This window comes from Rhinoderma darwinii, chromosome 3 (genome assembly GCF_050947455.1).
Source record: "Rhinoderma darwinii isolate aRhiDar2 chromosome 3, aRhiDar2.hap1, whole genome shotgun sequence".
NCBI lineage: Eukaryota > Metazoa > Chordata > Amphibia > Anura > Rhinodermatidae > Rhinoderma > Rhinoderma darwinii.
The window spans coordinates 147,698,465-147,722,702 of NC_134689.1; the positions used below are offsets into that span (position 1 = coordinate 147,698,465).

The 24,238-nt window shown below is 42.9% G+C and overlaps 1 protein-coding gene across 1 annotated transcript in view; it reads right to left on the minus strand.

The window, feature by feature from the left end:
* TMCC3 (transmembrane and coiled-coil domain family 3) overlaps positions 1–22,400 on the minus strand; it is a 69,752-nt gene extending 47,352 nt beyond the window's left edge. The window contains exon 1 of the mRNA XM_075860106.1: positions 22,085–22,400. Coding sequence (XP_075716221.1) covers positions 22,085–22,162 — 78 coding nt within the window. The 5' untranslated portion in view covers positions 22,163–22,400. The remainder of the gene's footprint in view (positions 1–22,084) is intronic.
* Between the last annotated feature and the right edge of the window lie 1,838 nt (positions 22,401–24,238).

Here is a 24,238-nt window from a genome sequence, read left to right on the forward strand (position 1 = left end):
GGTACTATGGAATCGGAAGTCTGTGTGCCGCATTACAATGCTCCATCAGGTGCTGCATGTACACGTTGGGATTTGTGCAGCATGTATGAAATCAGAGGTATTCAGTAGTCCTATTATTGAGCCGTAAAACAGCCGCGTGCATGGACCCTTAATGTGCATGCTATCTTTACTAGACAACGCATGTCACATGAAACAATAGCTGAAGCGGATTCCTACTGAGCTCCATAAAGACTTGACATTCACCTTTCCCCCTGACAAAACTATTGACAGGTTTGTAGAGCGGAGGAGTGGTATTTTTCATGTCATTACACGAATGTACAAAGCTGATAAGAGCCTGTGTTCACCCGTATGCTTAAAACAGGCTAAACAAGTCCCTATATACATCATTTACACTTTCCCCGAAATACAACATTTTAAAAGGTAGCGAGTTTCTATATTCACAGGCATTTCCCATAAACAAAAATACAAATGAGACATGAACGTTGGCTCAGATAATAAACAGACTATGTAACATATGGAATAAGTTGCTGAGAAATACCTTCCTCTAAATCCTTCAGGGCTGTCCATTGCTGAGCATGTAAGCAGCTGTATCAGCTTGACCCCGGTCTCACCTAAAATGACTGCTTTTACTTGTGCCCCATGAGATCCAAGGCAGCAAAAGAGGAAAGTATAGATTAGAACTATTGCTTCTCTAGTGTAACACAAAGCATACTCCGATGAACAATCGCTGCTGCTTTATACCATTTACTGATGTCTATGTATAACCTACAAGATAGTGTACATAAATAAATATGGAACAGAAAATGTTACGTATGTAAAGACTGCAATGTACAACCCAGTGTAAAAATAATCAAATAGGAGTGATGGATCGAACAACATTGGAAAATAACAATAGTCATTAGCAAGACTCAATTCCCTCTCTGCTGCAGAAAATCATATCAACCTTACTACAAAGACGACTAAAGGGTTAAATCCGGCATTTGACATCAATAATAAACGTTACAGAGTTATTATTCACATATATCAATCGGATTTATGACGCGGGGTGATATTAGCACCTCTGGTAACTGCACAAGCAGGGTGGCATTTGTTCAAGGAGCCTTAATGTCATGAGAACAACTGTTGACTAGTGCTGGTTTTGCTGCATTTATTACAAAAGCAGTTAGATTTTATATTGCTGTGAACAGGTTTTTTTATTTTTATTGCAGTAGTGGTTTGGCTTAATTCCACACCACAACCAGTATGTGTGGCACTAACTATTACACACTTAAAGTTCTTTTACACAGGACAATTATGGGGCAAACGAGCTTGTTCCCGATCACTGCCCTTTGTAAATAGGGCAACGATCAGCTGATGAACCGGCAAACGCTCGTTTAGTGGTGATTGTATCGATTGCCTGCAGAACTTCTCCCTTAACGAGGACGAGCGATCGGAGTAACGAGCGCTCGTCCCCAAACATGGCTCCATGCGAAAGGAGCAAACAAGTGCCGATCAACAAACTGTCTCGTTGATCGGCGCTCGTTTACATGGCCCATGCGGGGGCCGTGTAAGAGGACTGTTAGTAACTATGTGATAGTACAATTGGAGGAAAAAAAAACAAGGAATGGAAAGGTATATGGATAATCGATAGAAATTTGTTTTATCCCTATTGAACCAAGGGTTTAAAACCAAACAAAAAAAAAAAACACAAAAACATAGGGCATGAACCAATCAAGGGGGTTCCCACACAATTAAAGGCAATGTACACATTTAATAGGCAAATCATTATTTATTTTTTTTATAGAAAAGGTCAGTCAGAGTGATTAGCGCAACTTTATAAATACTTTATTTATGGCTCTTGGATTGCGACGATTAAAAAAAATGAAAATTGTGTCTCCAAGGGGTTAAAGGGAATACTCTACACTACAAGAGATACTCTGATCTATCTGCTAGTGCTGGTTTCCATACATCTTGTCCATATAGCAATATGACTAGAAGGACAAATCCGACATCTATAGATGAATGCAGCCATGGTCCATACTGGAGCATGCTGAAAGGTAAGTAATGTGGAGCTTCTCTGTTAAGGAGGGAGGCAATGTATCCGTCACTGCTATGGAAGAGCTAGGCATCGTAATCTAGCACAATATAACAATTGTTAATCTAACAGATGAGTACCTCTTCTGAATATCCAGGTCACTTCCTGGAAAATAGGATATACAAGAACGGATGAGCGGTGATTTTCGGTCCCGATATACATGCACGTCTGGAAATCTATTATTACCAGGCAAAGTGATGGATAAAAATATTTTGTATGACAAAGCAATATGAAAGTATCAAACCTACACATGCAACAATTCATTAAAATGAGGGAACATGTAAGGCTAAGTTCACACTAGCTTTAGTATACAGTACGTTTATCTCTCTTCCAAATTAACAATTAAAGCAACGGTTACGTTAGAATTACCTTTGACTTCAATGGTAATTCTTTTGTTTCAGTTGCGGAAACCTAGTGAACGGAGACCAACAGAAAGCAACGGAAACAAAATAATTACCATTGAAATCAATGGTAATCCGAACGGAACCGTTGCTTTCCGTTTAATCATTCGATCCTCTCTTCCTCTGATGGAAGAGATGTGAACGCTAGTGTGAACTTAGCTTATAAGACCGTGTAATTAGGGCCCCTGCATTACATCCATTAGTATGTACAAAATGTGATATAAAGCAAAGAAAGAAAAAGAAAGCTGCCTATAAGGCTGGAATTACACCAGCGTGTACGTTTTGCGCGAGCAAAAAATGCGGCGTTTTGCTCGCGCAAAAGGCACTTAACAGCTCAGTGTGTCAGCCGCGTATGATGCGCGGCTGCGTGATTTTCGCCCAGCCGCCATCATTATGACACTGTTTGTAAACAGAAAAGCACGTGGTGCTTTTGTTTTCATTCATACTTTTTACTGCTGTTGCGCGAATCACGCACGTCACACAGAAGTGCTTTCGTGTGCTGCACGTGATTTTCACGCACCCATTGACTTCAATGGGTGCGTGATGCGCGAGAAACGCACAAATATAGGACATGTCGTGAGTTTTACGCAGCGGACACACACTGCGTGAAAATCACGGACTGTCTGAATGGCCCCATAGACTAACATAGGTCCGTGCGAGGCGCGTGAAAATCACGCACGTTGCATGGACGTATTACACGTTCGTGTAAATCCAGCCTAAGAATGCCACGTCTGTTCAAGAATAACATTTTCTAATGAAGTGCATCTTCCGTGTCCAGAAGTTTGCTGACCTAGCTGTACTGAGCATTAATAAATAACAGCAAGTGTCCCTTTGGTCATATGAAATGCATGATATACAATTTTTATTATCAAGCCTGCATCAGTTGACTCTGGAAGAAATAAGAACAGGTCACTTGGGTATTTCTGAAAGATGGGATTCAGAGAGTTATATAAACATCTGCTAAATCATCCATAACAACACCCAGAAGTAATAATACATAGCTGAATAGTCGTCGCATTTACATGCTACATTGAGATTAACGGAGGAAATCCTGTGAATCATGAGCACCATCACCTCATATAGAAGATCTGAGCACAGACTGCCAGTGAATGGAGACATCACAGCGTGCACTATGTGTAATGTAAGAAGATAACATCACAAGCCTCAAGCTGTGCAGTTTTCAAAGAGCAATATCAACTCAAGTGCTTGGTGCCTCTAATAAATACCTACATATCCATACATGGCAAACTTCCCAGAATGCCCAAGTGACTTCAGAAGACAAAAAGGGGAAACCTCCCGGAGGAGGAGGCTATTCTACATGATTACTGGCCCGCTACTGTGAAGGCATTAGGGACGATGGCTTGGGGTCTTATATTTTTAGGGGCAGGGCACACAGCTGAAAGTGTTCTGCATGCATTATCTCCCCGAAGTAACTTCTCAAAAGTAGGAACGTATGGAAAGTATGCCATACACAGATGAAAAACCACTACATGTCTTACCGACTGCAAGCGTGTTGTGCCAGCAGAACAGAGGTGGGTCAGAGAACTGGAAGATGTTTTACAATTAGGGTATGTTCACACGGCCTATTTACGGATGTAATTCGGGCGTTTTTGCCCCGAATTACGTCTGAAAATAGCGCCTCAATAGCGCTGACAAACATCTGCCCATTGAAAGCAATGGGCAGACGTTTGTCTGTTCACACGAGGCGTATATTTACGCGCCGCTGTCAAATGACGGCGCGTAAATAGACGCCCGCGTCAAAGAAGTGACCTGTCACTTCTTTGGCCGTAATTGGAGCCGTTATTCATTGACTCCAATGAATAGCAGCGCCAATTACGTCCGTAATTGACGCGGCGTTCAAGCGCCTGCACATGCCGTTACGGCTGAAATTACGGGGATGTTTTCAGGCTGAAACATCCCCGTAATTTCAGCCGTAACGGACGCCCTCGTATGAACATACCCTTATAGGTGTTATTCATTCAAGAAAGGAACTAAATGTCGTCACACCAGCTGAATCTACTATAAACATGTATGCTCGGCCATGCTTGCATGTTTATTTCAATGGGGAGAGGGGAATATTATCTCCAGCGGGAACGAAGGGTCAGACATGTTGAAACAGACAATCCCAAACACGCTTTCCCCAAAAATCTGCCATTGAGGGACAGCCGGGAGGCCCCGATACACAAGAGATAAAACTTGACGATCTTGCAAATATCAGCAAGTTTGGCGGCCTTTTCTGTTATGAGCATGGAAGTGTAACGCAGGCTTATGGTTTACTGTATTAGCTTCTGACCTACATAGAATTGTTTACCTAGCTGTTGTGTATACATCACACAGAACATCTGCTGTCAGTGGGCTAGATTTGTGCATTTGCTTTGCTGGCTTTTTATAAATGACACTAGTTAGGCCTCATACACACAGACTACTGTACAAACCCATACTACAGTGCAGCTGGCTCCATGCGGTACCTCCATGTGCCACAGTAATTTATATACTGTGCATAATATGATATCCATTGCTGTGAAAATTAGAGGCACAAGTAGGTTCGGCAGGGGCCCATAGAATAATATGGGTAGCTTATTTAAGATCCACGCAACACAGATCCCCAATACGGTCAAGTACGTGAGCCCTTAGACTTATACTCTGAAGCTCCAGTATCAAAACTGAAAAATAGTTGCGGTGTACACAGAATATGCGAGATGAATCATCAGTCAAATAAAACTATTTCTTGCATTTTTACGTACTTCGATCCGAAATTTCCCTCGGTACCTCAGACAAAAAGTAAAAAAATATGTGCCAAGTGGATGGCCTTTCTGAATAGTTGCAACCAGCAGATGTCATTTAGTGCCCGCTGGACGTTATATTAGAAATCCTGCTATGCAATGCATTTTTTTCTTTTTTTAAATCATGAGACATATATAGGGGTTTGATTACACTGTGCGGTCAAATTGCATTTTTTGCGCAGTTTTGCGAACACTTGGCAAAAACGCGATATGACCGAACCGCGTGAATAGACCTTAAAATCTTGGAACAGGCAGTGATCTCATCAATCAGAGCTGTGTCAATTATGGTCTCCTGAAGAGAAAGGTTTCTGTCCATCCCTTGCAAATTGTTAGGTCCTGATTACATTACGTTTTTCCCCTGCGTCTAGCGTACATGTTGGGAAAGCTTCCAGCATAACATGCTAGACATGTCCATAGGGCTACATTAGAGAAATGAGATGGAAGGTTTTGGCATGAATTCCCCAAGTTACTAATAGTGGAAAAAGCCAGCACTCGAGATTAAAAGACGTAGATATTCTTGCTGTTCAAAATTCGTTTTTTTTTTAAATTCTTATCCATACATTCGTTCATGTAGTGAGATACAGTGAATTTATGAGACTATAAAAGTGCTTCCATGTGCTGCACGTGATTTTCACGCACCCATTGACTTCAATGGGTGCGTGATGCACGAAAAACGCACAAATATAGGACATGTCGTGAGTTTTACGCAGCGGACACACGCTGCGCAAAAAACCACTGACGGTCTGCACGGCCCCATAGACTAACATAGGTCCGTGCGAGGCGCATGAAAATCATGAGCGTTGCACGGACGTATTATACGTTCGTCTGAATAAGCCCTTAGTATAATTGGGCTACTATAGCCTGACAAAGGCCAAAAAAAGTGTCCTATTTTTTTATTAATGTATGGAAAAAACCAAGTCGACTACACGTTTACGTATTTTTGGCATACATCACAGGCATCCATTTAATGCATATGTTATAGGCTTTTCATGACGTATTCATCAAACGGATACCATAACAGTCTAGGGGTGACAGATGTCTAACTGTGGCATCCTCACCCATAGGTTATAATGGAATCTGTTTAACGAATACATCATGAAGAGGGTTAGGAGAGTTCACAACATATCCATTACACACATACCATGATTGCCTATGGGTGACTGACGCCTCCGTTTTACTCTTTTCCTGGCGTATACGTAAAATCTAGACATAAAAAAACGTGATGTGAACATGAACTTGCCTGATCGGCTCACACAATAACTTGTTCCATAAGTAAATAAACCAATTGCAAAATATAGGCAGCACTATTAATAATAAGAAATCTGTAATCTATGTTCTCAGATACAGTGTCCAGCAGTTTCTTGTGATTCAGCCTATGCTCATTATACTCATTCACGTCTTTCATAAACAGTAGAACAACAATAGCTCAGTGTCCAAAGGTTTAACGCTATGTTCCAACAGAATGCGAATGTTCTGCAGCACGGTCTTTACCAGGCGGTCACACTGAATTATGGCAGATGCAAAAGATGTGGAATGGTATTTTAAAGAAGACTACAAACAAGATTATTACACGTTCCAGGAACTGTGCAGGCATGTATATACATACACAAACCTCAATATAATACGTTACCAAAGTTGTCCCATTAAGACCATTTCATTGATGAGATGACCATTGGGTGTGCAGATGTCAGTCCCCCCGGCGATCAGCTGCAATTGAAAAGGGAAGATGCAGCACATCCACATTTTCCTTGCCAAGCATATACTATGAAATTTTGGTTATTGAATTCAGTGGGTGCAAATGTAAGGTGCTGTTCACATTTGAATCAGAGGAATAGACAGAACCCCAATGTATTCCATGGTAACTCAATGGGGGTCTGTCGGGCGTTCTTGGTATCAGTCATACGACGGATCCAGAAGAGCATCTCTGCATTCTGTAATAAACAGAAGCTTCAACGTAGGAGGGAACAGAGCTATACACGGGATTGTGCCGAGCCTTCCAGCAGCTCTGGTCAAGATGTCGATATGATCTACAATGGCATAGATGGGTAACCTTGATGGGACAATACCTTTAAAGGATAGGATTACTCAGAAAACTTCCAACAGGGAGCTGCAAAATAACTATTTGCAACACTGTATAATTTGAGACTATGCAACTTTACAGAATATATTTGTTACTAAGGCTTTGTTCACATATCCGACTATTCTGAGGTTCCGTCAGAGCTTTCCATTAGAATGGAGACCTGACTTAAACAAACGGAAACCATAAGGTTCTGCCTTTTTGACGGAATCAATAGCGTAGTCGACTATGGAACCCTTGCATAACTGAGACAAATGGAAACAATTTGCACCGGATCCGTCACCATTGAAATCAATGGGGATGGAAACGGAAACCGTTTGCATCAGTCAGGGCTCCGTTCCAACGGAAAGCTTCGACGGAACGGAGCCCTGACGCAGATGTGAACGCAGCCGAAGATCACTGTCCAAATTAGAAATGTTGTTTATAGGCAAAACCAAAAGGCATATAAAAAGGGAAGTACATCCATGCTATTGGACAACAACAGACAAATTAAAGTATATTCACATATACAGCTAGAAAAGCAGCACGAATCTGCATCACGACCGTATAGGTGTTGAGAATGCGCGGTTTACGATCAGGGTTGCCAACCGTCCGTAAATTTACGGACAGTCCGCAAAAACCCAGTGTTTTTTTTCTGCCGTCCGTATCGTCCGGCAGAATATGAACACTGTCCGGGATTTCCTCTGTTCCCTCCGATGATTTGCACTGCGCATGCGCCAAAGTTTACACGCGCAGACGCAGTGCAAATAAGGGAAGCGCAGCCGTCAATTAGGAGAGCAGCTGCGGAGGAACCTATGACGGTCTGTGACTGGGGTGACCTCAGTCAGAGACACACAGACCGTCATTGGGTCGGTGATGGGACCGGTGACGTGCGAGTCACCTGGTCCTGACCTCATGTCCTGAGACCAGGTAGGGGGTGCAGATTGAGTGTCGGACCCACCTGTCATAGCCCCGCTTGTAGCTTTCCCATGCTTCATTAGCGTGGGAAAGCTACAAGCGGGGCTATGACTGGTGAGTCCCACAGTCACACCTAGTGCATACTGCATGCAGCAGCCAGTCTGACTGAGTCTCTGACCAGTTACCACCCCCACGCAGCAGACAGACATTACCGGCAGGAGAGACTAAGACAGTGGCGCCGTTATTGAAATGACCCTCAACTACTACTGCTTGGAAAGCATTCAGTATCATAGTTTCTATAGTGCAGTGGTTAGCTCATTTACCATGTGAAAGCTCTCTGGTTCAAAACCAGCGCAGAGTTTTTTGTTTGTTTTAAATATTATTAATATCTTAATTGTATTAGACTAAGTTCACACTAGCATTAATATACATTTACCTCTCTTCCACACTAGCGTTCGTATACGTTTACCGCTCTTCCTCCAGAGGAAAAGAGGATCGATACATTAAACGGAAAGCAACGGCTCCATTAGAATTACCATTGAATTTAATGGGAATTCTTTTGTTTCCGTAGCTTTCCGTTTGTCTCTGTTCGCTAGTTTTTCGTTTTTTTTAACAAAAACAAAAGTTCTGCACAATGCACTTTCGTTTTCATTCAAAAAAAAAAAAAAAAAGGAAACCTAGCGAGCAGAGACAAAACGGAAAGCAACTGATACAAAAGAATTACCATTAAATTCAATGGTAATTCTAATGGAACCGTTGCTTTCCATTTAATGTATCGATCCTCTCTTCCTCTGAAGGAAGAGCGGTAAACGTATACCAACGCTAGTGTGAATGAGTTTTGAATTCAACTTCAGTTGTGCCCGTACTCTTTTTACTATCCCACTCGTGTGATCACTTATAAAATATGTTAGTTACGCTCTTTATTATCACTTAGGCCCCATGCACATGACCGTGCCTGTAATCATCTGCATTTGCGGACTATGCACCCATTATAAAGCATGGGAGAACGGTCCGTAAAATAAAAAAAACGGACATGCTCCATAATTCCCAGCACAGTTCTGCGGCACAGACACTCATCCGTAGCGATACGGAAAGGTGTCCGCGTTCAGTGGAATTGAATGGGTCAGTTTTTGCAGACCGCTGTTGCAGTCCGCAAAAACAGAGGTTTTTTTACGGTCGTGTGAATGGGGCCTAAGGCGGTAATGCATTCTTTTGGAAGCATGCATACTACTCAATTCTTTTTAATGTCCGTACAGTTTTATAACACTGCAGTATCAGATGAAAACCAGAGGCAAACTTTTCAGAATAGGCAGGTGTGTGTGTGTGTGTGTGTGTGTGTGTGTGTGTGTACATGAGGAATAACACAATATCTGGCCATTTTATGACTTGTAGTTTCCATTTTTAGTAGTATTACCCTAGTAAGATCTCGATAATTCTCAGTTTTCTCTGAGCTACTGAGCGGAGCTGCTATCACACAGTACACGGAAAAGATAACATCCTGCTCCTCTATCTCTACCACATATATAGAGAAGCAGCCACATGGAGGAGATTATACAGCAGTAATGAGCAGTGTAGCTGTAAATCCAGAACTGGGGTGAGATATAAGGGTATGTTCACACGGCCTATTTACGGACGTAATTCGGGCGAAAATAGTGCCTCAATAGCGTTGACAAACATCTGCTCATTGAAAGCAGACGTTTGTCTGTTCACACGAGGCGTAATTTACGCGCTGCTGTCAAATGACGGCGCGTAAATACACGCCCGCGTCAAAGAAGTGACCTGTCACTTCTTTGGGCATAGTTGGAGCCGTTATTCATTGACTCCAATGAATAGCAGCGCTAATTACGCCCGTAATGGACGCGGCGTTCAAGCGCCTGCACATGCCGTTACGGCTGAAATTACGGGGATGTTTTCAGGCTGAAACATCCCTGTAATTTCAGCCGTTACGGACGCCCTCGTGTGAACATACCCTTACACTTACACTTACTAGAAACTGCAGCATGTCTTTTTGTATCTCTCTATGCCTCTCTCTCACTCTGCTCCTGCAACCACTCCCTACCCCCCCCCCCTCTATGGGAAGCTGTAAACCGATCCTTTAGTGAGCCAATAGTCTGTCTTGTCTTGAGGAGACAGATTTAGAAGTAAATTCAGTGAGTAAATAATTAAGAGGGGGTGGAGGAAAGGAGTCTGATTTTTCTCTAATAAGATATTACAAAGTTTCTTATATTCCCTTTTACTATTGATTTATGGAAAGTTTGTTGAAAAGTTAGTAACCATTTAGTGAGTAGAACTCTGAGGACCAGAAGGGACAGGTTACAGCGGAGAAGCGAGACACTTTAGGCTGGGTTCACACGAGCATGTTACGTCCGTAAAGGATGGAACATATTTCGGCCGCAAGTCCCAGACCGAACTCAGTGCAGGGAGCCGGGCTCCTAGCATCATAGTGATGTACGATGCTAGGAGTCCCTTCCTCTCCGTAGAACTACTGTCCCGTACTGAAAACATGATTACAGCACAGGACAGTTGTCCCGCAGCGAGGCAGGGACTCCTAGCATCGTACATCACTATGATGCTAGTAGCCCGGCTCCATGCACTGTGTTCGGTCTGGGACTTGCGGCCGAAATACGTTCCGTCCATTACGGACGTAACATGCTCGTGTGGACCCAGCCTTACATTTGGCACGCAAGGTTTAAAAGTACATTTCCGTAGTGCTGCTTGCAGCATGATCGCCGACATAGGTATGATTAAACTGGTCTCCTCTACCCTTATCTAGTGGTGTAAGAGATGGTGGGGGTGGGGGGGGGGGGGGGGGGTATGACAGACTCCCTTTAAGAATGTAACAAAAATACTAACTAGGGACTTATATAAAAATCAGCCAACACTTGGGAGAATTCTCCATTAGACTGGGTTCACACGAGTTTTTGACGCAGAAACCGTGCCAAGAAACGGCCGAAAATGACTCCTATTGATTTCAATAGGAGGTGGAGGCCTTTTTATCCCACGAGCGGGAAAAACGGCTTGTGGGAAAAAGAAGGGACATGCCCTATCTTTGGGCGTTCAATGGCTGCAGGCGAAAAACACAGCGAAAATCGGCACGCAGGCAGAGGAAAACCTGCCTCAAATTTCCAAACACAATTTTGAGGCAGATTTTCCTCCTGCAAAAAACTCTGTGTGAACCCAGCCCTAGGGAGTGTTCACACAGAGTTTTTTGCAGGAGGAAAATCTGCCCCAAAATTCAGTTTGGAAGTTTGAGGCAGATTTTCCTCTGCTTGTACGCCAATTTTCACGGCGTTTTTCCCCCGCGGCCATAAAACGCAGCGAAATACGCTTTCTCTGCCTCCCATTGATGTCAATGGGAAGTCAGAGGCGTAAACGCCCGAAGATAGGGCATGTCCCTTCTTTCTCCCGCGAGCCGGTTTTTCCGCTCGTGGGAAAAAACACCTCCGCCTCACATTGAAATTAATGGGAGGAATTTTCGGCAGTCTCTTGGCACGTTTTGTAGCGCGGCTTCCGCGCAAAAAACTTTGTCTGAACTGGCCCTAAGTTTGAGAATTCATATAAGGTAAATAAATATCACAAAATTTGTGGGAATCTTTTTATATATTTTCAATATGCCAAACGTGAAATTGGTATAAATTATAGTAAAGATCGACGCCAACTCGTAACATGCATAGATTTCATGTTACGGTGCACAAACAACCCAAGACGCGATCAATTTTTTGAGGGGCGTGCGCCTCTTAATACATTTGTCGATTTACTCCAGCGGGCTTCAGTCTAGGACTGGCGTATGAAACGCCAGTCTAAGTAAATCTGGGCCAATGAGTGAAAAAAATGTGGTATTCATTCTATAGGCTTGACACACACCTGCCAGCTTTTGGCAAGTTTGCAGTATTACACCAATATATTCACGTGGGTGCTGTCTTCCAGATGATATAAGGCCTATAGTGTCAAGAAAATAAACTTCAGACCATGTATTCAGTAGTGCTTATTAAATAGACTAATCTGAAGACCCATAATGTAACTATATATGGCTACTATCAGCTGATCACAGCCCATATAGCACATGTGACCTGTTTACTACTTACAGTAATAGGACTTACACAAAGGATGGTGGTGTTAACTTGCTCAGTAGCTTCAGATAACAAACATCATATGCTACTATACACAAACAGCTGTGAAATGCATTGAGCATAGAATCTAGCAGTGGAATGAGGCCAGATGCATGCTTTATTTAAAGCAACATTACATATCGTGCCCACTAAATTAAAATCAACTCCACAACGTTCCACTCTTGCAGGCTGGAAACGACTGCTCACACCTGTATTTCAGCTTTCAGTGGCTTTAGTACCAGCCTCAGATCAAAGTACTCATCTATAAGGGTATGTTCACACGGCCTATTTTGAGCCGTTTTTCGGGCCGTAAACGCCTGAAAATACGGGGACTCAACGCCTCCAAACATCTGCCCATTGACTTCAATGGTAAAAGCGGCGTTTCATTGCCATGAAACTTAGTTTGTAAAAACGGCGCGTAAAAAAACGCCCCGTAAAAAAGAAGTGCATGTCACTTCTTGAGCCGTTTTTCATTGGGTCAGTAGAAAAACAGCTCCAAAAACGGCCATAAAAAACGCATCCAAAATGCCTGATGTATAAAAGAACGGCTGTAAATCAGAGGCTATTTTCCCTTGAAAACAGCTCCGTATTTTACAGCTGTTTTTTTGTTTAGAGTGTGAACATACCCTAAGGCTGGGTTCACACGACCTATTTTCAGACGTAAATGAGGCGTATTATGCCTCGTTTTACGTCTGAAAATAGGGCTCCAATACGTCGGCAAACATCTGCCCATTCATTTGAATGGGTTTGCCGACGTATTGTGCAGACGACCTGTCATTTACGCGTCATCGTTTGACAGCTGTCAAACGACGACGTGTAAAAATACAGCCTCGTCAAAAGAAGTGCAGGACACTTCTTTCAGACGTAATTTGAGCCGTTCTTCATTCAAGTCAATGAAGAGCAGCTCAAGATTTACGGCTGTCAGACAAGCCTCGAAAAATGCGAGGAGGAGCATTTACGTCTAAAACGAGGCAGCTGTTTTCTCCTGAAAACAGTCTGTCTTTTCAGCCGTAAAAGCCTCTCATCGTGTGCACATACCCTAAGAAAGCTTGACAGACTCCGTCCAGGCTGAAACACTGCAGATTGCTACAAATTCAACTCGATTATATTGGCTCCCCTTCACCATGCACTGAAAAGATGAAGCTAGGGTTACATGAGAGACAATGCCAGGGCAACACTAGAATCTGACCCGTTTCCTACAGCGGTTTTAAATGACAAGTTGCAGACGTAACCTCGGACAAGGAAGCCGCAAGCTGAATCTTCACAAGGCATTCACATAAAAAACAAGCCGAAACAATGGAGGTTTTTCCTGTCGCTCTGGCAACATTATAACACGGTGCAATGTTGTCAGAGGGAGAATGCCAGTCTACCCAACCGTAATGTCACATAAGGGAGCTTCTAATCACCGGATTGCCCTCCATTATTCTCTACAGGATCCTGACACACATTTATAGCTACAGATAGACAATGATATAATGGAGGCAGGAAGGCAGAGCTGTGGAGGAAGACCTATCATATACCTGGGGCTCTATGTCATAAAAATTCAATTGTGTGCATCATCATTAGTAAATAGTCACATGCGCTGCACTGGGTTTTTTTTTTTCAACTCATTAAACCTTCACTTATCCAATAATGTTCGTGTAGATGTGCAAAGAGCATGTGGAGCTGGAAAAGCTCATGCTAAATATCCCTGTAGATTAGAATAGGAGGAAATGCAGCGATTAAGCAGTCATTTACCTTCAAACACGACTATTTGTGTCACCCATGTGACTGGAGGCAAAATGAAATCTTGACAGAATAAAAGGGAGAGAAGGCATCACCTTATACAAGAGCACTTTATCATGAACTATCTGCATACATTCTGAAAGCACCACCTGCAGGAAGTCTACATTTTACAGCCTGATTGTTGGTCAATTGTTAGACCCTCTGTTCACACTTCCATAGCCTGTGGTCTGACCCCATGCCACAGTTGTAAAAGCGGATGCCCAGTTTCTAGAGAATTCCCTATATCTCTGTCTTGTCTTGAGTTCCAACAGCCAGTGGAAACCACATGTAAAACTTTCAACCATGATTTTTCATGTGACTTATTCTCGGTGCTATGGAAAATGGCTGCAACTATTGCCGTATGAAACATATGTACAAGCTGTTGGCTGATTCCTCGCAGAAATCCACTTGTTTTCCCACACATTATTGTTTTCAGAGGGAATCCAAGCCGTAGTTTATACTGTGCTTACTTGGACACTACCGATTTGACATAATGCGGACTTACACCACGGATTCTAAAATCAATCCAATGAGCGAAATTCGCGGATACATTCCACACCAACATGTAAATAGAGATTTTTAGGGCAGTCCCAGTGTAATTTTCACGCGTTGTGTGACCTTAAAGAGGCTCTGTCACCAGATTATAAATTCCCTATCTCCTACATAATGATCGGCGCTGTAATGTAGATAACAGCAGTGGTTTTTATGATGAAAAACTATCATTTTTGACCAAGTTATAAACAATTTTAGATTTATGCTAATTAGTTTCTTAATAGACATCTGGGTGTGTTTTTACTTTTTACCAACTGGGCGTTGTGAAAAGAAGTGTTTGAGGCTGACCAATCAGCTTCATACACTTCTCACTGTTCCGGCCCATTGTTACAGCGTGATTGTGCAGTGACTCATGCTGAGCTGGAACAGTGAGAAGTGTATGACACTGATTGGTCACTGATTGGTCAGCATCATACACGTCTCATTACTATTTAGAATAAATATATATATACCCAGAGTTCCCTGCTTCTTCTCCAGTCCAGCCTCCCTGGATGACGTTGCAGGCCATGTGACCGCTGCAGCCAATCACAAACTGCAGCGTCACATGGTCTGCAACATCATCACAGGAGGCCGGACTACGCGCCGAGAAGGAGGGGGTAAGCATGAACGCTTTTTGTTTTTTTTTTCCATCGCCGCTTTGCAGCGGAAATTCCTCAGGAAAAACGCACTACAATGTGGGGCCATTTTCCGGACGGCATTCCCTGCGGTGTTCAGGGCTGATATGCTGCACAGCTTAACACATTGCATCAGCACTGAATATGTTGTGTGTGTTCCTATCCTAAGGGTGCAAATTATACTCTAAGGCCCCATGCACACGACCATGTACTCACGACACCCATAATCACGATCCGTATGGGAGTGCAGTCCATAAGATAAAAAAAATAAATAGGACATGTCCTATTTTTTTAATGGAAGGTTTCTACGACCCAGACACCTTCCCGTAAATATACGGGAAGGTGTCTGACGGACATAGAAATTAATGGGTTCGTAATTACGGACGAAATCTACGGTCGTGTGCATGGAGCTTAAGAGCTACTACTCTAAGAACATATAGAGAACATGCACAGAGGCTGGATTTTCTGTGGAAAATTTATTTGCAAAACCAACGAAGGATCCACAGGGAAATGCACACCAAATTGATGCGTATTTAATGCAGATTTTGTAACTGATTTTCCACAGCAAAAAACTGCTGAGACAGTATAAAAAAAAAACAAAAAAACTAAACTCACCTCCCTGGGCGCTCCCATAGCCACACGAGCCCGGTCCCCTGGCTGCTCTCAGTACAACCAGCCGCCTGTGATGACGTTTTGGCAGATGTGACTGTTACAGCCTGTGATTGGCTACAGTGGTCACATGTGACAAAACATCATTGCAGGAGGCTGACAGGGATGCCTTGCTGTGGGAGTGCCAGGGGAGGTGAATATATTCTTTTTTTATTTGAAACTTTAAAATTGTGAGGGGGGGGGGTTCTTTTTTTTTTTTGATGGGGGGGGGCGACGACGACTAGCGGATTTTGATGCACAGGTATGCAGATTTGGACTCACCCATAAGCTGCCATGTTAAAAAAAACAGGTACTGAGTGGATCCCAATGCGGGATTCTATTGTATGGAATAGAATAGTCTAATACGCTATTCTATACCTCAAAAAACATATCATGACCTATAGCAGCCTACTTTGGGCCTCCATCGGGCTAATGAAACCCTATGGGTGCGTTTAACGTCTACATTGAGAGCTTTCCTGGTGGTACACAATAAAACAGAAGACCAAAACGTGATGTTGGCAGGGCCTTAAACGGTTGTTTTTGGTTTTTTTTTAAAAAAAAACCATTTTCAGAAATCCTATTGGATAATCCTGAGCTAAAGGAACACGGCAAATAAAACTGACACACTGTTCTGCTTAGTGCAGGACCTGATGGTGTAAACCACACAGATTACAGTTGATCACGGAGACACATCTTTGCTTCTTTAAACAAACACAACATACTCACCTCTCCTTCCTTCAGTCCTCATCACTCCCGACGGCCACCGCAAACCACATCCTGACGCCGCGGCCGATGTCACGATGTGGTCTGCAATGGCACCTGGGAGTGAAGAGGACCTGCTGGTCTGCCTTTGTTTAGGGGTTTAATCATATGCACTATTTGTGATTAGAATGAGAGGAGTGTCCAATAAGTGGCAGGACACAAGATAAAAAAATTATAATTTGTACAACGCTTCTTCAAATGCTTTCAGAATCTCCCTGATGTCATTTCTTAATAGTTGGCTAGTATGAGATTACAAATTGTGACACTGGTATGAATTACAGCAATAACTGTCGTGTGTAAAGGACCGGAACGGTCCTTGTTACGATTCAAACGTTTCCAAGCTATCGTAACAATAAATCGCTCAGTGTGGATGCACAACTTAATGAAAATATCAATTATCATTACATGGTAATTCATAAAGAAAAAAAACATTATTGTTAGTAAAATTATTACATGTAAATCGCTCTGCCCTGGCTTAACCCCTTGCACTGCATTCAAAATAAATCCTCGTCGTCCTGTGCATAACAATTTAGGGTGTTGATAAAATGTCAAAGTGTAATAAACATATAAAGATACAACAAAAGGTAGGGCTCGGTACAGAATGATACAATATTCCGCTTTAGGCGAATTGAGAAGACTGTTACAAAATACCATGGGAAACATGAACATGAATAACCTGGGCGGTGCAGAGATAAGGGATTGAGCACAACCCCCTGAAGCACAGGAAAGACTAGCAAGTTCCTGGAAAATATAAGCAGGACTCACTCCAGGGCAAAACGCTTTCAGGTCTATTCATAACATTCCCATTCACTGCTGATGTATGTGGCGCTCTGTAGATATGGCGTTTAGAATGGAAAAGAAAATTTCAGCATGTTGAGGCAGCTCTGAGTCATGTGGAGCAGCTGATAGAGACCGTGCAACAGTAAATACTCCACATTACTGCTTTATGCAGCAGAAAATAGGTCTGTGTTTCCTCCATAATTTAATTTATTTATTAACTGAAAACATCTCCATCTCTCTGCTCGGATCCAGCATGGATTCTGGCCAGAAAAATAAGGAGGTAACATGGACAAAATACTGCCATATAAACAAGCCACAAGCCTAGCTACTAGCCAAGGTGATCATTAGCCAAGTAGATGAATGAAAAACACATACGTAGTAAGGCTGGGTTCATACCAGCGTTCAGTTGTTCTGTTCCGTCAGAAGAGGAGCAGAACATCAGAAATACCAGGAGCGCCGATTCCGTTGCACGATGGAAACCACCAGTGGCCGATGGAACCCATTGAGTTTAAAGGTTCCTTCGGGGTGTCTACGGTTTTACCAGAAACAATAGTGCAGGATGCTGCGCTATTGTTTGCAGTATTCTTGGACGGAATTGCAACAGAGGCCCCTAAGAGAACCTCCAAAGCAGATGTGAACAGGCCCTAACTCCATAATATATTCTTGACATTAAATTGCTTCCTTTACTAGTGGCAACAGTCAGATAACCACAAAAAAGGCGAAGGGGCATAAAAATTGCCTGCCATCCTACCTTACCTGTTGTTTAAAGAGGCTCTGTTACCAGATTTTGCAACCCCTATCTCCTATTGCAGCAGATCGGCGCTGCAATGTAGATAAGAGTAACGTTTTTTTTTGTTTTTTTTAAATACGAGCATTTTTGGCCAAGTTATGACCATTTTTATATTTATGCAAATGAGGCTTTCTAAAGTACAACTGGGCGTGTTTAAAGTAAAAGTACAACTGGGCGTGTATTATGTGCGTACATCGGGGCGTTTTTACTACTTTTACTAGCTGGACGTTGTGAATGGGAGTGTATGATGCTGACGAATCAGCATCATCCACTTCTCTTCACAACGCCCAGCTTCTAGCAGTGCACAGACACACAGCGTGTTCTCGAGAGATCACTGTGACGTCACTCACTTCCTGCCCCAGGTCCTGCATCGTGTCGGACGAGCGAGGACACATCGGCACCAGAGGCTACAGTTGATTCTGCAGCAGCATCAGCGTTTGCAGGTAAGTCGATGTAGCTACTTACCTGCAAACGCTGATGCTGCTGCAGAATCAACTGTAGCCTCTGGTGCCGATGTGTCCTCGCTCGTCCGACACGATGCAGGACCTGGGGCAGGAAGTGACGTCACAGCGTGATCTCTGGAGAACACGCTGTGTGTCTGTGCACTGCCAGAAGCTGGGTGGTAACGAAGAGAAGTGGATGATGCTGATTCGTCAGCATCATACACTCCCATTCACAACACCCAGCTAGTAAAAGAAGTAAAAACGCTCCGATGTACGCACATAATACACGCCCAGTTGTACTTTAGAAAGCCTCATTTGCATAAATATAAAAATGGTCATAACTTGGCCAAAAATGCTCGTATTTAAAAAACAAAAACAAAACTTTACTCTTATCTACATTGCAGCGCCTATCTGCTGCAATAGGAGATAGGGGTTGCAAAATCTGGTGACAGAGCCTCTTTAAGGCAGCCTAAGGATGGACAAAATAATGTAGACATTAGAAGCTAGTCAGAGGAATCCAATAGCCAGTTTGACTTCTGCAGTATCACACCAATAACACCTGCCACCAACAGAAAGCACCCCAAAATGTAGGTGCATTGACTAACTGGCTGCTTGGATCCCCAGCCCTGACCTATGGGATTAGCAGACAGACTGTGATAAACCATCCTAAGGTGCCACCATTGGCTTGATGTATAATCAGATTCACTTCAGCTTGTAATTTTAGGGCAGAAAAATGTAGTATTACATGGCACCCATTCATGGGCTTCTAAACATGAACATATTACGGCTCCATACAACCTCCAAGTTGTGCAGAGCCATAATACAGCACCCATTCTATGGGTCCCTACTATACCTCCAATTTAATACAGAGGCATTTGGCATGCTCCCTCTAATGTTGTTTAAGGGTATGTTCACACGGCCTATTTACGGACGTAATTCGGGCGTTTTTGCCCCGAATTACGTCCGAAAATAGCGCCTCAATAGTGCTGACAAACATCTGCCCATTGAAAGCAATGGGCAGACGTTTGTCTGTTCACACGAGGCGTAATTTACGCGCCGCTGTCAAATGACGGCGCGTAAATAGACGCCCGCGTCAAAGAAGTGACCTGTCACTTCTTTGGCCGTAAATGGAGCCGTTATTCATTGACTTCAATGAATAGCAGCGCTAATTACGTCCGTAATTGACGCGGCGTTCAAGCGCCTGCACATGCCGGTACGGCTGAAATTACGGGGATGTTTTCAGGCTGAAACATCCCCATAATTTCAGCCGTTACGGACGCCCTCGTGTGAACATACCCTCAGGCTGGGTTCACACAACCTATTTTCAGACGTAAACGAGGCGTATTATGCCTCGTTTTACGCCTGAAAATAGGGCTCCAATACGTCGGCAAACATCTGCTCATTCATTTGAATGGGTTTGCCGACGTACTGTGCAGACGACCTTTCATTTACGCGTCGTCGTTTGACAGCTGTCAAACGACGACGCGTAGATTGACTGCCTCGTCAAAGAAGTGCAGGACACTTCTTTGGACGTTTTTGGAGCAGTTTTCTCATAGACTCCAATGAAAACAGCTCCAAAAACGGACGTAAAAAACACCGCGAAAAACGTGAGTTGCTCAAAAAACGTCTGAAAATCAGGGGCTGTTTTCCCTTGAAAACAGCTCCGTATTTTCAGACGTAATTGCAGTTATTGTGTGCACATACCCAAAGACTTCAATGGGCGCGTAGGTGCGTGAAAATGCACCAATATAGGACATGCAGCGGACCTTCGTGATTCACGCTCGTGTGAATGAGGCCTAAATTCCCCAACATGGCACTCATTTGGTGAGGTATACACGGAACGCTACTAAACAACGCCATGTTAATGAACAGAAAAGTAGCAGAAATCTTTTATATGTCCGATAAAGGTTCCTACCACTGTGACCCCCAACATACACTAGAACAAAGTGGGGCGGCCCTAGGAATGTGCGGTGCCACTTCATCATCTGTCTGTTTCAGAGGCTGCAAGTCAGCGGTCGACCATGCGGCCTCAAGGAAAAAGCCCACTTGTAGAATTACACGCAAGAACTGTCACGCAAAAGTGTTTGGGTGGCTGTCATAAATATGGCAAATTGTGATAATATATCTCACTATTGTGTACAAGCCACATTACTCAAGACGTGGCGGTCAGAAATGTGTGTGTGTGTATATATATATATATATATATATATATATATATACACACACACACACACACACACGTTATTGCCAAGACATTTGTATATTTTACAGACGCCAACACAAAAACATTTACATCTATGTTCAGCCGTCTGTGGAGTAAATCCACCAGATATCTGTACAAATTATATATATATATATATATATATATACACACACACACACACATACACACGGATTTACAGGCTTATTTCTACATTTGATTAAGAGTAAATTAAATCTGCTAAATATTTTAGCAAATATTGTGTCAGGTGCGTTCCTTGCATTTGAAAAGCCGCAACACATCCGAAAATCTGCATGGAGTTTTACACAAAGTGTGAATGGGGGCCTTTACGGCATGGTGAATACGCACTGATTCCACATCCATTGTCATATCCATAACAAATGTCACAAACGTGCTGGAAATGTTCATATATAGTATTACGTGTGACACATACAGTGGAGACATTTTTATCTACAAGTCGCACTTCTGACACATTTGAGAAAAACAAATGCAATCCAGAACACATGACCCCCAGCTGTTCCAAGGGGTCTCACGTGCGACACATTCCTCATACATTAGGACATTTGTATATATATATATACACACACACACACACACACACACACACACACACACACACACACACCTCGCTCGATATACAGGACCCTCATAGTGAGAGCTGAGGCGGCAAACATGACAGGAAAATTAAGGCGCAGGATGAGTCACGAGCCTATATGATTAGTTTACACCGTATATACATAGGCACACGTCAATGGACATACAGCTGTGTGCTGCACACTGACCTGAGGGACTCGCCGGCCATGTATACCGGCAGCTCTATAGGTGTGCTATGGCGCCACTTTTATAAATGGGACCCAGTAATATAACAGCGGGTGCAGTGCTGAGCCTTCACTCACACCAATGACCATAAACCCGGTATACCTAATGTAAATGGCGCCTTAGGAATGCTGGAGAATACAGCCACACATGTACTGGGTTATACACAACATAATACAGGAGGGGAATCACTGCACTCCAATTATAGGAGACTGGGTGCAACAAATGGCTCCTGTAGAACTACAGCTCCCAGCATGGACTGGCAGCGAGCAGATGTGGCACGCTGGGACCTTTCGTTCCACACCAGCTATTGAATGGCTGCTCGCCCGTCTAATCATGAATCGATCTCTCACCCTGGTCTTGGTCCTCTGGTGCCTCTCAGGATCGGAGTAAGTCCTGTCCACGGCTATTCCTGTGTCGCTGCCCGGCATGGTGTCTCGCTGAATACCCTGCAGCCTGCCTGCCCAGGGGGAATGGTGAGGGATGTGTTAGAACGGGCACGCTGCCTGGCACATAATCAGTGAGGGTGAATAGCTGAGGGATACCCAGTGACCACAGAGGCTTCTATGCTGTGTGTGAGGGCTCGTTACGAGTATGTCCGTGTGTATCAGGGTGGATCATGGGCACGCCCCCTACATGCTGCACCCTTCCACTGCCGGAGGAGAGCTGCGGGGAGATCTGTGCGTGCCTTCTCTTGCCAAGGAAGTGGAGAAAAAAGGATTGTTATCAGACATGGTCTGTAGCTGCGATGGACAACAAACACTGGCTGACTTGTGAACTACAAAAAGTCTATCAAACATATCCTGTATTTCAAATATGTCGGTAGATATTTTAAGCACATCCATTGCCTGATGGAATTGGCTTCAAAGAGCATTTCCAACTTTAAAAAAATATATCATTTCTAATATAATTGATCCAAGATCACTGCTTGCTGTCTTTGTGTTTTTTTCCCCCCAGAGGCTGAACATCTGCCCTAGCAGAGATCTTATAAAAAGTGAGAAACTGATACACAAAATATTAGAAAATTGCATAACTTTTCATTGGACAATTAATAAACTTTATTATCTGAAATCAGAAAACCAGAAAAGTACAATAAGGCTTAATTCACACAGTATTTGCGTGCATTTTCAGTGGGATTTTTTGTGCCGCTTTTTCTCCCCAAATGTTGTGGCCAGACGTTTTAAAGTCTATAGTAAAATATAATATTGTCTACATACTTAGCGTTTAGTTTGTGGTGTTTTTGTAGCGTATTTTTAGTTTTTTGAGGTTTTTTTGTAGCATAATGTGGGTATGATGTTTTTTTCTGGCGTTTTCTTCCACAGGCTTCTCTTTTGGACTTCAAAAACTTTAAAAAAAGTGCATGGACAAAATGACAATAGATTAAAAAAAACACTAAAAACGCATGTAAAAAAAGCCATAAAAACACAAAAAAAAAGTGTGTGTGAACAAGGCCTTAAAATGACCAGAAATTATAGTCGATACATTAGGGTAATAAATTCACATTTACCAAAAATTGTGCATAAGGTCGCTGCAGACATTTATTCATCTCAAATGCCCCATCAGTCATAAGCACATACACTATATGGCCATAAGTATGTGGACAAGTGACCATCACACCTTGTGCAACACTCCAATCATGGCTGTATCATTTGTTTCATGTATGGTGGTCCCCACAGGCTAAGGGCACATTCAGATGTGGCAGAGTTTTTCCGCTGCAAATGTTGGTGCAGATTTGGGGCAATTACGCAACGAATCTGCACCAACATTTGCATATTTGACAGGTAATTCAGATGTTGCAGATATCACAGCGGACTTGCCACAGATTTCAGGTTTTGGTTGTCCGCAGTGAAATTCCGCTTCTTCTCCGCAACAGTCAGTGCATGCTGTGGAGGGAAAATTCCACACCGCAGCCTGTGGTCCGCAGCGGAGTTTTCCGCAACGTCTGAATTAACTTTCCTAAAAATGTATTGAAACAAATGTAAAAAACGGCTGCTGGAGAATTCCACTGCGGACTGTCCGCAGCAGAATTCCACAGCAATTCCGCCACGTCTGAACCTGCCCTTATAGAATGCCTGTCAGTGTATTATAGAAGCAATCAAATGATCACATGGTCATGTCCCTTAGTATAATTTAAAAAAAAAAGGAAATTAAGTGTTCAAAAGTATAAATAAATCTAAAGAAAAAACACGAAAAAACCTTTTACCCCTTACTAAATGTTTACCCCTTTATTATGGAAAAAAATGTACATGAAAAAAGTATATATAATTAGTATCGCTGCAACTGTAATGACCCATACTATAAAATCAACAAGTCCTTTATTCCACACGGTGAACAACGTAAAAAAAAAACAAAGGAAAAAAACATTGGCAGAATTACGTTTTTTTGTTTATCCCTCACCCAAAAAAAAGGATTAAAATAAATATCGTTCTCATGGCCCAAAATAACCGTGGTTTAAGTCACTGAGCTGTTTAGTACGACCAATGTTCATCCATGGAGATTTCATGACT